We start from the raw sequence: 17500 nt of genomic DNA, 5'->3' as shown, positions 1-17500 counted from the left end.
ACAGTACAGACTCCACCCTGTGACCCCTGGTCAGTACATGATACAGTACAGACTCCACCCTGTGACCCCTGGTCAGTACATGATACAGTACAGACTCCACCCTGTGACCCCTGGTCAGTACATGATACAGTACAGACTACACCCTGTGGCCCCTGGTCAGTACATGATACAGTACAGACTACACCCTGTGACCCCTGGTCAGTACATGATACAGTACAGACTCCACCCTGTGGTCCCTGGTCAGTACATGATACAGTACAGACTACACCCTGTGGCCCCTGGTCAGTACATGATACAGTACAGACTACACCCTGTGACCCCTGGTCAGTACATGATACAGTACAGACTACACCCTGTGACCCCTGGTCAGTACATGATACAGTACAGACTACACCCTGTGACCCCTGGTCAGTACATGATACAGTACAGACTACACCCTGTGGGCCCTGGTCAGTACATGATACAGTACAGACTACACCCTGTGGCCCCTGGTCAGTACATGATACAGTACAGACTACACCCTGTGGCCCCTGGTCAGTACATGATACAGTACAGACTACACCCTGTGGCCCCTGGTCAGTACATGATACAGTACAGACTACACCCTGTGGCCCCTGGTCAGTACATGATACAGTACAGACTACACCCTGTGGCCCCTGGTCAGTACATGATACAGTACAGACTACACCCTGTGGCCCCTGGTCAGTACATGATACAGTACAGACTACACCCTGTGGCCCCTGGTCAGTACATGATACAGTACAGACTCCACCCTGTGGCCCCTGGTCAGTACATGATACAGTACAGACTACACCCTGTGACCCCTGGTCAGTACATGATACAGTACAGACTCCACCCTGTGGCCCCTGGTCAGTACATGATACAGTACAGACTCCACCCTGTGGCCCCTGGTCAGTACATGATACAGTACAGACTACACCCTGTGGCCCCTGGTCAGTACATGATACAGTACAGACTACACCCTGTGGCCCCTAGTCAGTACATGATACAGTACAGACTACACCCTGTGGCCCCTGGTCAGTACATGATACAGTACAGACTACGCCCTGTGGCCCCTAGTCAGTACATGATACAGTACAGACTACACCCTGTGGTCCCTAGTCAGTACATGATACAGTACAGACTACACCCTGTGACCCCTGGTCAGTACATGATACAGTACAGACTACACCCTGTGACCCCTGGTCAGTACATGATACAGTACAGACTACACCCTGTGACCCCTGGTCAGTACATGATACAGTACAGACTACACCCTGTGGCCCCTGGTCAGTACATGATACAGTAAAGACTACACTCTGTGGTCCCTAGTCAGTACATGATACAGTACAGACTACACCCTGTGGTCCCTAGTCAGTACATGATACAGTACAGACTACACCCTGTGGCCCCTGGTCAGTACATGATACAGTACAGACTACACCCTGTGGCCCTTGGTCAGTACATGATACAGTACAGACTACACCCTGTGGCCCCTGGTCAGTACATGATACAGTACAGACTCCACCCTGTGGCCCCTGGTCAGTACATGATACAGTACAGACTACACCCTGTGGTCCCTAGTCAGTACATGATACAGTACAGACTACACCCTGTGACCCCTGGTCAGTACATGATACAGTACAGACTCCACCCTGTGACCCCTGGTCAGTACATGATACAGTACAGACTACACCCTGTGGCCCCTAGTCAGTACATGATACAGTACAGACTACGCCCTGTGACCCCTGGTCAGTACATGATACAGTACAGACTACACCCTGTGGCCCCTGGTCAGTACATGATACAGTACAGACTACACCCTGTGGCCCCTGGTCAGTACATGATACAGTACAGACTCCACCCTGTGGCCCCTGGTCAGTACATGATACAGTACAGACTACACCCTGTGACCCCTGGTCAGTACATGATACAGTACAGACTACACCCTGTGGCCCCTGGTCAGTACATGATACAGTACAGACTACACCCTGTGGCCCCTGGTCAGTACATGATACAGTACAGACTACACCCTGTGGCCCCTGGTCAGTACATGATACAGTACAGACTCCACCCTGTGGCCCCTGGTCAGTACATGATACAGTACAGACTACACCCTGTGGCCCCTGGTCAGTACATGATACAGTACAGACTACACCCTGTGGCCCCTGGTCAGTACATGATACAGTACAGACTCCACCCTGTGGGCCCTGGTCAGTACATGATACAGTACAGACTACACCCTGTGGCCCCTGGTCAGTACATGATACAGTACAGACTACACCCTGTGGCCCCTGGTCAGTACATGATACAGTACAGACTACACCCTGTGGCCCCTGGTCAGTACATGATACAGTACAGACTACGCCCTGTGGCCCCTAGTCAGTACATGATACAGTACAGACTACACCCTGTGGTCCCTAGTCAGTACATGATACAGTACAGACTACACCCTGTGACCCCTGGTCAGTACATGATACAGTACAGACTACACCCTGTGACCCCTGGTCAGTACATGATACAGTACAGACTACACCCTGTGACCCCTGGTCAGTACATGATACAGTACAGACTACACCCTGTGGCCCCTGGTCAGTACATGATACAGTAAAGACTACACTCTGTGGTCCCTAGTCAGTACATGATACAGTACAGACTACACCCTGTGGTCCCTAGTCAGTACATGATACAGTACAGACTCCACCCTGTGGCCCCTGGTCAGTACATAATACAGTACAGACTACACCCTGTGGGCCCTGGTCAGTACATGATACAGTACAGACTCCACCCTGTGACCCCTGGTCAGTACATGATACAGTACAGACTACACCCTGTGGCCCCTGGTCAGTACATGATACAGTACAGACTACACCCTGTGGCCCCTGGTCAGTACATGATACAGTACAGACTACACCCTGTGGCCCCTGGTCAGTACATGATACAGTACAGACTCCACCCTGTGGCCCCTGGTCAGTACATGATACAGTACAGACTCCACCCTGTGGGCCCTGGTCAGTACATGATACAGTACAGACTCCACCCTGTGGCCCCTGGTCAGTACATGATACAGTACAGACTCCACCCTGTGGCCCCTGGTCAGTACATGATACAGTACAGACTCCACCCTGTGGCCCCTGGTCAGTACATTATACAGTACAGACTCCACCCTGTGGCCCCTGGTCAGTACATGATACAGTACAGACTACACCCTGTGGCCCCTGGTCAGTACATGATACAGTACAGACTACACCCTGTGGCCCCTGGTCAGTACATGATACAGTACAGACTACACCCTGTGGCCCCTGGTCAGTACATGATACAGTACAGACTCCACCCTGTGGCCCCTGGTCAGTACATGATACAGTACAGACTCCACCCTGTGGTCCCTGGTCAGTACATGATACAGTACAGACTCCACCCTGTGGCCCCTGGTCAGTACATGATACAGTACAGACTACACCCTGTGGCCCCTGGTCAGTACATGATACAGTACAGACTACACCCTGTGGCCCCTGGTCAGTACATGATACAGTACAGACTACACCCTGTGGGCCCTGGTCAGTACATGATACAGTACAGACTCCACCCTGTGGCCCCTGGTCAGTACATGATACAGTACAGACTACACCCTGTGACCCCTGGTCAGTACATGATACAGTACAGACTACACCCTGTGGCCCCTGGTCAGTACATGATACAGTACAGACTACACCCTGTGGCCCCTGGTCAGTACATGATACAGTACAGACTACACCCTGTGGCCCCTGGTCAGTACATGATACAGTACAGACTCCACCCTGTGGCCCCTGGTCAGTACATGATACAGTACAGACTACACCCTGTGGCCCCTGGTCAGTACATGATACAGTACAGACTACACCCTGTGGCCCCTGGTCAGTACATGATACAGTACAGACTCCACCCTGTGGGCCCTGGTCAGTACATGATACAGTACAGACTACACCCTGTGGCCCCTGGTCAGTACATGATACAGTACAGACTACACCCTGTGACCCCTGGTCAGTACATGATACAGTACAGACTACACCCTGTGACCCCTGGTCAGTACATGATACAGTACAGACTCCACCCTGTGGTCCCTGGTCAGTACATGATACAGTACAGACTACACCCTGTGGCCCCTGGTCAGTACATGATACAGTACAGACTACACCCTGTGGCCCCTGGTCAGTACATGATACAGTACAGACTACACCCTGTGGCCCCTGGTCAGTACATGATACAGTACAGACTACACCCTGTGGCCCCTGGTCAGTACATGATACAGTACAGACTACACCCTGTGGCCCCTGGTCAGTACATGATACAGTACAGACTACACCCTGTGGCCCCTGGTCAGTACATGATACAGTACAGACTACACCCTGTGGCCCCTGGTCAGTACATGATACAGTACAGACTACACCCTGTGGCCCCTGGTCAGTACATGATACAGTACAGACTACACCCTGTGGCCCCTGGTCAGTACATGATACAGTACAGACTACACCCTGTGGCCCCTGGTCAGTACATGATACAGTACAGACTACACCCTGTGGCCCCTGGTCAGTACATGATACAGTACAGACTACACCCTGTGGCCCCTGGTCAGTACATGATACAGTAAAGACTACACCCTGTGGCCCCTGGTCAGTACGTGATACAGTACAGACTACAACCTGTGGCCCCTGGTCAGTACATGATACAGTACAGACTCCACCCTGTGGCCCCTGGTCAGTACATGATAAAGTACAGACTCCACCCTGTGGCCCCTGGTCAGTACATGATACAGTACAGACTACACCCTGTGGCCCCTGGTCAGTACATGATACAGTACAGACTACGCCCTGTGACCCCTGGTCAGTACATGATACAGTACAGACTCCACCCTGTGGCCCCTGGTCAGTACATGATACAGTACAGACTACACCCTGTGGCCCCTGGTCAGTACATGATACAGTACAGACTCCACCCTGTGACCCCTGGTCAGTACATGATACAGTACAGACTACACCCTGTGGCCCCTGGTCAGTACATGATACAGTACAGACTACACCCTGTGGCCCCTGGTCAGTACATGATACAGTACAGACTACACCCTGTGGCCCCTGGTCAGTACATGATACAGTACAGACTACACCCTGTGGCCCCTGGTCAGTACATGATACAGTACAGACTACACCCTGTGGCCCCTGGTCAGTACATGATACAGTACAGACTACACCCTGTGGCCCCTGGTCAGTACATGATACAGTACAGACTCCACCCTGTGGCCCCTGGTCAGTACATGATACAGTACAGACTCCACCCTGTGGCCCCTGGTCAGTACATGATACAGTACAGACTACACCCTGTGGCCCCTGGTCAGTACATGATACAGTACAGACTCCACCCTGTGGCCCCTGGTCAGTACATGATACAGTACAGACTCCACCCTGTGGCCCCTGGTCAGTACATGATACAGTACAGACTACACCCTGTGGCCCCTGGTCAGTACATGATACAGTACAGACTACACCCTGTGGCCCCTGGTCAGTACATGATACAGTACAGACTACACCCTGTGACCCCTGGTCAGTACATGATACAGTACAGACTACACCCTGTGGGCCCTGGTCAGTACATGATACAGTACAGACTCCACCCTGTGGCCCCTGGTCAGTACATGATACAGTACAGACTACACCCTGTGGCCCCTGGTCAGTACATGATACAGTACAGACTACACCCTGTGGCCCCTAGTCAGTACATGATACAGTACAGACTCCACCCTGTGGCCCCTGGTCAGTACATGATACAGTACAGACTACACCCTGTGACCCCTGGTCAGTACATGATACAGTACAGACTACACCCTGTGGGCCCTGGTCAGTACATGATACAGTACAGACTCCACCCTGTGGCCCCTGGTCAGTACATGATACAGTACAGACTCCACCCTGTGGCCCCTGGTCAGTACATGATACAGTACAGACTACACCCTGTGACCCCTGGTCAGTACATGATACAGTACAGACTACACCCTGTGGCCCCTGGTCAGTACATGATACAGTACAGACTACACCCTGTGACCCCTGGTCAGTACATGATACAGTACAGACTACACCCTGTGGTCCCTGGTCAGTACATGATACAGTACAGACTCCACCCTGTGGCCCCTGGTCAGTACATGATACAGTACAGACTCCACCCTGTGGCCCCTAGTCAGTACATGATACAGTACAGACTCCACCCTGTGGCCCCTGGTCAGTACATGATACAGTACAGACTCCACCCTGTGGCCCCTGGTCAGTACATGATACAGTACAGACTCCACCCTGTGGCCCCTGGTCAGTACATGATACAGTACAGACTCCACCCTGTGGCCCCTGGTCAGTACATGATACAGTACAGACTACACCCTGTGGCCCCTGGTCAGTACATGATACAGTACAGACTCCACCCTGTGGCCCCTGGTCAGTACATGATACTGTACAGACTACACCCTGTGACCCCTGGTCAGTACATGATACAGTACAGACTACACCCTGTGGCCCCTGGTCAGTACATGATACAGTACAGACTCCACCCTGTGGCCCCTGGTCAGTACATGATACAGTACAGACTCCACCCTGTGGCCCCTGGTCAGTACATGATAAAGTACAGACTACACCCTGTGGCCCCTGGTCAGTACATGATACAGTACAGACTACACCATGTGACCCCTGGTCAGTACATGATACAGTACAGACTACACCCTGTGGCCCCTGGTCAGTACATGATACAGTACAGACTCCACCCTGTGGCCCCTGGTCAGTACATGATACAGTACAGACTACACCCTGTGGCCCCTGGTCAGTACATGATACAGTACAGACTACACCCTGTGGCCCCTGGTCAGTACATGATACAGTACAGACTACACCCTGTGGCCCCTGGTCAGTACATGATACAGTACAGACTCCACCCTGTGACCCCTGGTCAGTACATGATACAGTACAGACTACACCCTGTGACCCCTGGTCAGTACATGATACAGTACAGACTACACCCTGTGGTCCCTGGTCAGTACATGATACAGTACAGACTACACCCTGTGGGCCCTGGTCAGTACATGATACAGTACAGACTACACCCTGTGGCCCCGGTCAGTACATGATACAGTACAGACTACACCCTGTGGCCCCTGGTCAGTACATGATACAGTACAGACTACACCCTGTGGCCCCTGGTCAGTACATGATACAGTACAGACTCCACCCTGTGGCCCCTGGTCAGTACATGATACAGTACAGACTCCACCCTGTGGCCCCTGGTCAGTACATGATACAGTACAGACTACACCCTGTGGCCCCTGGTCAGTACATGATACAGTACAGACTACACCCTGTGACCCCTGGTCAGTACATGATACAGTACAGACTACACCCTGTGGCCCCTGGTCAGTACATGATACAGTACAGACTACACCCTGTGGCCCCTGGTCAGTACATGATACAGTACAGACTCCACCCTGTGACCCCTGGTCAGTACATGATACAGTACAGACTCCACCCTGTGGCCCCTGGTCAGTACATGATACAGTACAGACTACACCCTGTGGCCCCTGGTCAGTACATGATACAGTACAGACTACACCCTGTGGCCCCTGGTCAGTACATGATACAGTACAGACTACACCCTGTGGCCCCTGGTCAGTACATGATACAGTACAGACTACACCCTGTGGCCCCTGGTCAGTACATGATACAGTACAGACTCCACCCTGTGGCCCCTGGTCAGTACATGATACAGTACAGACTACACCCTGTGGCCCCTGGTCAGTACATGATACAGTACAGACTCCACCCTGTGGCCCCTGGTCAGTACATGATACAGTACAGACTACACCCTGTGGCCCCTGGTCAGTACATGATACAGTACAGACTACACCCTGTGGCCCCTGGTCAGTACATGATACAGTACAGACTACACACTGTGGCCCCTGGTCAGTACATGATACAGTACAGACTCCACCCTGTGGCCCCTGGTCAGTACATGATACAGTACAGACTCCACCCTGTGGCCCCTGGTCAGTACATGATACAGTACAGACTCCACACTGTGGCCCCTGGTCAGTACATGATACAGTACAGACTCCACCCTGTGGCCCCTGGTCAGTACATGATACAGTACAGACTACACCCTGTGGCCCCTGGTCAGTACATGATACAGTACAGACTACACCCTGTGGCCCCTGGTCAGTACATGATACAGTACAGACTACACACTGTGGCCCCTGGTCAGTACATGATACAGTACAGACTCCACCCTGTGGCCCCTGGTCAGTACATGATACAGTACAGACTACACCCTGTGACCCCTGGTCAGTACATGATACAGTACAGACTACGCCCTGTGACCCCTGGTCAGTACATGATACAGTACAGACTACACCCTGTGGTCCCTGGTCAGTACATGATACAGTACAGACTACACCCTGTGACCCCTGGTCAGTACATGATACAGTACAGACTACACCCTGTGGCCCCTGGTCAGTACATGATACAGTACAGACTCCACCCTGTGACCCCTGGTCAGTACATGATACAGTACAGACTACGCCCTGTGACCCCTGGTCAGTACATGATACAGTACAGACTACACCCTGTGGCCCCTGGTCAGTACATGATACAGTACAGACTACACCCTGTGGCCCCTGGTCAGTACATGATACAGTACAGACTACACCCTGTGGCCCCTGGTCAGTACATGATACAGTACAGACTACACCCTGTGGCCCCTGGTCAGTACATGATACAGTACAGACTCCACCCTGTGGCCCCTGGTCAGTACATGATACAGTACAGACTACACCCTGTGGGCCCTGGTCAGTACATGATACAGTACAGACTCCACCCTGTGGCCCCTGGTCAGTACATGATACAGTACAGACTCCACCCTGTGGCCCCTGGTCAGTACATGATACAGTACAGACTACGCCCTGTGGGCCCTGGTCAGTACATGATACAGTACAGACTACACTCTGTGGCCCCTGGTCAGTACATGATACAGTACAGACTCCACCCTGTGGCCCCTGGTCAGTACATGATACAGTACAGACTACACCCTGTGGCCCCTGGTCAGTACATGATACAGTACAGACTACACCCTGTGGCCCCTGGTCAGTACATGATACAGTACAGACTACACCCTGTGGGCCCTGGTCAGTACATGATACAGTACAGACTACACCCTGTGGCCCCGGTCAGTACATGATACAGTACAGACTACACCCTGTGGCCCCTGGTCAGTACATGATACAGTACAGACTACACCCTGTGGCCCCTGGTCAGTACATGATACAGTACAGACTCCACCCTGTGGCCCCTGGTCAGTACATGATACAGTACAGACTCCACCCTGTGGCCCCTGGTCAGTACATGATACAGTACAGACTACACCCTGTGGCCCCTGGTCAGTACATGATACAGTACAGACTACACCCTGTGACCCCTGGTCAGTACATGATACAGTACAGACTACACCCTGTGGCCCCTGGTCAGTACATGATACAGTACAGACTACACCCTGTGGCCCCTGGTCAGTACATGATACAGTACAGACTCCACCCTGTGACCCCTGGTCAGTACATGATACAGTACAGACTCCACCCTGTGGCCCCTGGTCAGTACATGATACAGTACAGACTACACCCTGTGGCCCCTGGTCAGTACATGATACAGTACAGACTACACCCTGTGGCCCCTGGTCAGTACATGATACAGTACAGACTACACCCTGTGGCCCCTGGTCAGTACATGATACAGTACAGACTACACCCTGTGGCCCCTGGTCAGTACATGATACAGTACAGACTCCACCCTGTGGCCCCTGGTCAGTACATGATACAGTACAGACTACACCCTGTGGCCCCTGGTCAGTACATGATACAGTACAGACTCCACCCTGTGGCCCCTGGTCAGTACATGATACAGTACAGACTACACCCTGTGGCCCCTGGTCAGTACATGATACAGTACAGACTACACCCTGTGGCCCCTGGTCAGTACATGATACAGTACAGACTACACACTGTGGCCCCTGGTCAGTACATGATACAGTACAGACTCCACCCTGTGGCCCCTGGTCAGTACATGATACAGTACAGACTCCACCCTGTGGCCCCTGGTCAGTACATGATACAGTACAGACTCCACACTGTGGCCCCTGGTCAGTACATGATACAGTACAGACTCCACCCTGTGGCCCCTGGTCAGTACATGATACAGTACAGACTACACCCTGTGGCCCCTGGTCAGTACATGATACAGTACAGACTACACCCTGTGGCCCCTGGTCAGTACATGATACAGTACAGACTACACACTGTGGCCCCTGGTCAGTACATGATACAGTACAGACTCCACCCTGTGGCCCCTGGTCAGTACATGATACAGTACAGACTACACCCTGTGACCCCTGGTCAGTACATGATACAGTACAGACTACGCCCTGTGACCCCTGGTCAGTACATGATACAGTACAGACTACACCCTGTGGTCCCTGGTCAGTACATGATACAGTACAGACTACACCCTGTGACCCCTGGTCAGTACATGATACAGTACAGACTACACCCTGTGGCCCCTGGTCAGTACATGATACAGTACAGACTCCACCCTGTGACCCCTGGTCAGTACATGATACAGTACAGACTACGCCCTGTGACCCCTGGTCAGTACATGATACAGTACAGACTACACCCTGTGGCCCCTGGTCAGTACATGATACAGTACAGACTACACCCTGTGGCCCCTGGTCAGTACATGATACAGTACAGACTACACCCTGTGGCCCCTGGTCAGTACATGATACAGTACAGACTACACCCTGTGGCCCCTGGTCAGTACATGATACAGTACAGACTCCACCCTGTGGCCCCTGGTCAGTACATGATACAGTACAGACTACACCCTGTGGGCCCTGGTCAGTACATGATACAGTACAGACTCCACCCTGTGGCCCCTGGTCAGTACATGATACAGTACAGACTCCACCCTGTGGCCCCTGGTCAGTACATGATACAGTACAGACTACGCCCTGTGGGCCCTGGTCAGTACATGATACAGTACAGACTACACTCTGTGGCCCCTGGTCAGTACATGATACAGTACAGACTCCACCCTGTGGCCCCTGGTCAGTACATGATACAGTACAGACTACACCCTGTGGCCCCTGGTCAGTACATGATACAGTACAGACTACACCCTGTGGCCCCTGGTCAGTACATGATACAGTACAGACTACACCCTGTGGGCCCTGGTCAGTACATGATACAGTACAGACTACACCCTGTGGCCCCTGGTCAGTACATGATACAGTACAGACTACGCCCTGTGGCCCCTGGTCAGTACATGATACAGTACAGACTACACCCTGTGGCCCCTGGTCAGTACATGATACAGTACAGACTACACCCTGTGGCCCCTGGTCAGTACATGATACAGTACAGACTACACCCTGTGGCCCCTGGTCAGTACATGATACAGTACAGACTACACCCTGTGGCCCCTGGTCAGTACATGATACAGTACAGACTACACACTGTGACCCCTGGTCAGCACATGATACAGTACCGGTTACACTCTGTGGGCCCTATATAGTATTGCCATAGGGCTCTGTTCTAAAGTAGTGCACTATGTAGGGAATAGGGTGCCATAGGTCTCTGGTATAAAGTAGTGCACTATATAGGGAATAGGGCGCAATAGGGTTCTGGTATAAAGTAGTGCACTATGTAGGGAACAGGGTGCCATAGGGTTCTGGTATAAAGTAGTGCACTATGTAGGGAATAGGGTGCCATTGGGTTCTGGACTAAAGTAGTGCACTACGTAGGGAATAGGGTGCCATAGGTCTCTGGTATAAAGTAGTGCACTATATAGGGAATAGGGCGCAATAGGGTTCTGGTATAAAGTAGTGGACTATGTAGGGAATAGGGTGCCATAAGGTTCTGGTCTAAAGTAGTGCACTACGTACGGAATAGGGTGCCATTTGGGCAGCGGAATGAAGACAATAATCATGCGAAACAAATAATCTATCATATCTGAACAGAAAAACTAAGAGAGCCAAAGGTAGACCTAACACAGTCTATAACACTACATTACCCTATAACACTACATTAAGTTTATAACACTACTAAAAGGTTATAACACTACATTATGTCTATAGCACTACATTAACCTTATAACACTATTTAACCCTATAACACTACATTAACCCTATAACACTACATTAAGTCTATAACACTACATTAAGTCTATAACACTACATTAAGTCTATAACACTACATTAAGTCTATAACACTACATTAAGACTATAACACTACATTAAAGCTATAACACTACATTAACCTTATAACACTACATTAACCCTATAACACTACATTAAGTCTATAACACTACATTACCCTATAACACTACATTAAGGCTATAACACTACATTAACCCTATAACACTACATTAACCCTATAACACAACATTAAGTCTATAACACTACATTAAGGCTATAACACTACATTAACCCTATAACACTACATTAAGTATATAACACTACATTAAGGCTATAACACTACATTAACCCTATAACACTACTTTAACCCTATAACACTACATTAAGTCTATAACACTACTTTAACCCTATAACACTACATTAAGGCTATAACACTACATTAAGTCTATAACACTACATTAAGGCTATAACACTACATTAAGTATATAACACTACATTAAGTATATAACACTACAATAAGTATATAACACTACATTAACCCTATAACACTACATTAAGTCTATAACACTACTTTAACCCTATAACACTACAATAAGTCTATAACACTACATTAACCCTATAACACTACATTAACCCTAGAACACTACATTAAGTATATAACACTACATTAAGTATATAACACTACATTAAGTATATAACACTACATTAAGAATGTAACACTACATTAAGACTATAACACTACATTACCCTATAACACTACATTAAGTATATAACACTACATTAACCCTCTAACACTACATTAAGACTATAACACTACATTACCCTATAACACTACATTAAGTATATAACACTACATTAACCCTATAACACTACATTAAGACTATAACACTACATTACCCTATAACACTACATTAAGACTATAACACTACATTACCCTATAACACTACATTAAGTATATAACACTACATTAACCCTATAACACTACATTAAGACTATAACACTACATTACCCTATAACACTACATTAAGTATATAACACTACATTAACCCTCTAACACTACATTAAGACTATAACACTACATTACCCTATAACACTACATTAAGTATATAACACTACATTAACCCTCTAACACTACATTAAGACTATAACACTACATTAACCCTATAACACTACATTAAGTCTATAACACTACATTAAGGCTATAACACTACATTAACTCTATAACACTACATTAAGTCTATAACACTACTTTAACCCTATAACACTACATTAAGGCTATAACACTACATTAAGTCTATAACACTACATTAAGGCTATAACACTACATTAAGGCTATAACACTACATTAAGTCTATAACACTACTTTAACCCTATAACACTACATTAAGGCTATAACACTACATTAAGTCTATAACACTACATTAAGTATATAACACTACATTAAGAATGTAACACTACATTAAGTATATAACACTACATTAACCCTCTAACACTACATTAAGACTATAACACTACATTAACCCTATAACACTACATTAAGTATATAACACTACATTAAGTATATAACACTACATAATGTCTATAACACTACATTACCCTCTAACACTACATTAAGTCTATAACACTACATTACCCTATAACACTACATTAACCCTATAACACTACATTAGCCCTATAACACTACATTAACCCTATAACACTACATTACCCTATAACACTACATTACCCTATAACACTAAATTAAGTATCTAACACTACATTAAGGCTATAACACTACATTAAGACTATAACACTACATTACCCCTGTAACACTACATTAACCCTATAACACTACATTTCCCTATAACACTACATTAACCCTATAACACTACATTAAGTATATAACACTACATTAACCCTATAACACTACATTACCCTATAACACTACATTAAGTATATAACACTACATTAACCCTATAACACTACATTAAGCTATAACATTACATTAAGTATATAACACTACATTAACCCTATAACACTACATTAAGCTATAACACTACATTAAGTCTATAACACTACATTAAGTCTATAACACTACATTAAGTATATAACACTACATTAACCCTATAACACTACATTAACCCTATAACACTACATTAACCCTATAACACTACATTACCCCTGTAACACTACATTACCCTATAACACTACATTAAGCTATAACACTACATAACGTCTATAACACTATATTAAGTCAATAACACTACATTAACCCTATAACACTACATTACCCTATAACACTACATTAAGCTATAACACTACATAACGTCTATAATACTATATTAAGTCAATAACACTACATTAACCCTATAACACTACATTACCCTATAACACTACATTAAGCTATAACACTACATAACGTCTATAACACTATATTAAGTCAATAACACTACATTAAGTCTATAACACTACATTACCCTATAACACTACATTAACCCTATAACACTACATTACCCTATAACACTACATTAAGCTATAACACTACATTAAGTCTATAACACTACATTAAGTCTATAATGCTACATTAAGTCTATAACCCTACATTAAGTCTATAACACTACATTAAGTCTATAACACTACATTAAGTCTATAACCCTACATTAAGTCTATAACACTACATTAAGCTACATAGAAATAATAATAAATAAATAACAATAAATGATAATAAAGAAGTAGAATAAAGAATAAAGAACAGTCAGCGACTAGCCACTACAGAGCTCTGTGACACAGACGGGACAGACATTTATAGATGGGAAATATAAATAAAAACATATTGATATGTGAAAGCAGCGATATGACAGAGTTAGATATGATAGATATGTTAGATATGAATTAGATAGGATCCTCTTACCTTCCCATTCTGGGAGACATGGGGCAATTAAGAAACATAGTTAACCAACCACACTAATATAATATATATAAATATTATCATCAGATTATAATATAACTAACCATACTAATATAATATATTTAAATATTATCATCAGATTATAATATAACTAACCATAATTAATATAATATATTTAAATATTGTCATCAGATTATAATAAATGTATATCCAACCATAATTAATATAATATATTTAAATATTATCATCATATTATAATGTCTCCAACCGTACTGCAAGGCAGACAATGTGACCAAATGGCACCCTATTCCCTGTGTAGCGCACTACTGTTGACCAGGTCCCACAGTGCACTATACAGTATAGGGCATAGGGTGCCATTTGAGAGCAACACTATGACAAAACTACACAGGTAATAAAGGTGAAGGTGCCCTGTAAGATTTAGTAAGTGAGTTCACATGTTGTGTTTCGTCAACTAGGTGACGTTATTTTTTTGGGGCCGTTAGTTCCTGATGTTAAAAAACGCTGGCTATTTAAGATAGAATAATAACATACACGAAAGCACAGATACAACGACAACAAAGGCTCTCCGTTTCATGGGGGAACATGTTATTTTCTTGGAAACAAAGACTTCAACACCAAATAAACACACTCTGAAAAGGTGTAAAACAAGGAATAAAGTTGAAACATTCAGACAAGCAGGCAGACAGACAGACAGACAGACAGACAGACAGACATGCTCAGGACCAGGAGGCTGTTACAACACGTCCATTTACTGGTAGAGTCAAACACTCGTATCCAACAGGCAGACAGACAGACAGGCAGGCAGACAGACGCAGGCAGGCTGACAGACAGGCAGACAGACAGACAGACAGACAGACAGACAGACAGACAGGCAGGCAGGCAGGCAGACAGACAGACATCAGATGCTAGATGTAGAGTAGAGCATGTCAGAGTCCATCATGCAGTATTTAACACAAGTCTGATGTCAACACAGGAACTACAGAGCAGAGCTAGATGGAGGTGAAGAAGGAAGAGGGGAGGAGAGGAGGGGATGGGTAGAATAAACATGTATACCTCTGTAGTTCTGTTAACCATCATCTGATAACGCCGTAGAGCGAGGAGAGGAGAGGAGAGGAGAGGAGAGGAGAGGAGAGGAGAAGAAGGAGGAAAGGGAGGAGAGGAGAGGAGAGGAGAGGAGAGGAGAGGAGGACATCAGAGAGGAGGACATCAGAGAGGAGAGTAGGACATCAGAGAGGAGGAGGAGGATGAGGAGGAGGAGGAGGAGAGGAGAGGAGGAGGAGGAGGGTGTGAGAAATGAGAAGAAAGAGGAGAGGAGGGGAGGAGGAGGAGGAGGAGAGGAGGAGGAGGAGGTAGTTTTGTTGTTACACAGGGAACAGGGCATTATAAGACAAGATGACCTCACACCAAACCCTCCACACAGGATGCTGTCATGATCTGCATACAGGTCACATGACAAATAAGGCACCAGAATCACTTTTAAAGACACAGTATTGAAACAGAAAAACAGTGCATGCAAGTCTGTCACCAACCCTACAGCACCACCGTCCCTCTTTTATCCTCCTCCCCTCTCTTCCCCCATCCTCCCTCCTCCCCTCTCTTCCCCATCCTCCCTCCTCCCCTCTCTTCCCCCATCCTCCCTCCTCCCCTCTATTCTACCATCCTCTCTCCTCCCCCTCTCTTCCCCCATCCTCCCGCCTCCCCTCTCTTCCCCCATCCTCCCTCCTCCCCTCTCTTCCCCATCCTTCCTACTCCCCTCTCTTCCCCATCCTCCCTACTCCCCTCTCCTACCCCAACCTCCCTCCATCCCCTCTCTTCCTCCATCCTCCCTCCTCCCCTCTCTTCCCCCATCCTCCCTCCTCCCCTCTCTTCCCCCATCCTCCCTCCTCCCCTCTTTTCCCCCAGCCTCCCTCCCAACACCTCTCCCCCTCACCTTGTTCTGTCCATCACAAATGTAATCTTCCTCTCCCTCCCCTCTCAACTCTCCTTCCTCCCCCTCCCATCCCAGCCTCCCCGAGCCTCTCTCCCAACACCTATCCCCCTCTCACCTTGTTCTGTCCATCAGAGTTGTAGTTTTCCTCTCGCCCCCTCCACCTCCCTACCTCCCTCTATCCCCCTCCCTCCCTCCATCCCCCTCCCCCTACCTCCCTCCCTCCCTCTCCCCTCTCCCTACCTCCCTCCCTCCCCTCATCCCACTCCCCCTACCTCCCTCCCTCCCTCCATCCCCTCCCTCCATCGCATCCCCCTCCCTCCCTCCCTCCCACCCCCCTCCTCTCCTCTCCTCCATCCTCGGGGTACCTTGCTCTGAACATCAGCGTTGTGGTCATTCTGCAGCAGCAGGGCAGCTGC

The 17500-nt window shown here is 47.7% G+C and overlaps 1 protein-coding gene across 18 annotated transcripts in view; it reads right to left on the bottom strand.

Moving 5' to 3' along the window:
• Positions 1-17500, bottom strand: part of LOC110515949 (uncharacterized) — a 234461-nt gene that overhangs the window by 134485 nt on the left and 82476 nt on the right. For 14 of the 18 annotated variants that reach the window (XM_090188230.1, XM_090188245.1, XM_090188242.1 and 11 more), the window contains 2 exons: positions 17450-17500; positions 16208-16231 (listed from right to left, as the gene is read on the bottom strand). The exon at positions 17450-17500 is cut by the window's right edge and continues 48 nt beyond it. In XM_090188230.1, the coding sequence (XP_090044356.1) occupies positions 16208-16231; positions 17450-17500 (75 nt within the window). The remainder of the gene's footprint in view (positions 1-16207; positions 16232-17449) is intronic. The other 4 variants (XM_090188231.1, XM_090188246.1, XM_090188220.1 and 1 more) reach the window with 1 other exon arrangement.

The sequence above is a fragment of the Oncorhynchus mykiss genome, chromosome 10 (genome assembly GCF_057628025.1).
Source record: "Oncorhynchus mykiss isolate SJ-2025 chromosome 10, ASM5762802v1, whole genome shotgun sequence".
Taxonomy (NCBI): Eukaryota; Metazoa; Chordata; class Actinopteri; order Salmoniformes; family Salmonidae; genus Oncorhynchus; species Oncorhynchus mykiss.
This window is presented reverse-complemented; position numbering and strand designations above follow the sequence as displayed.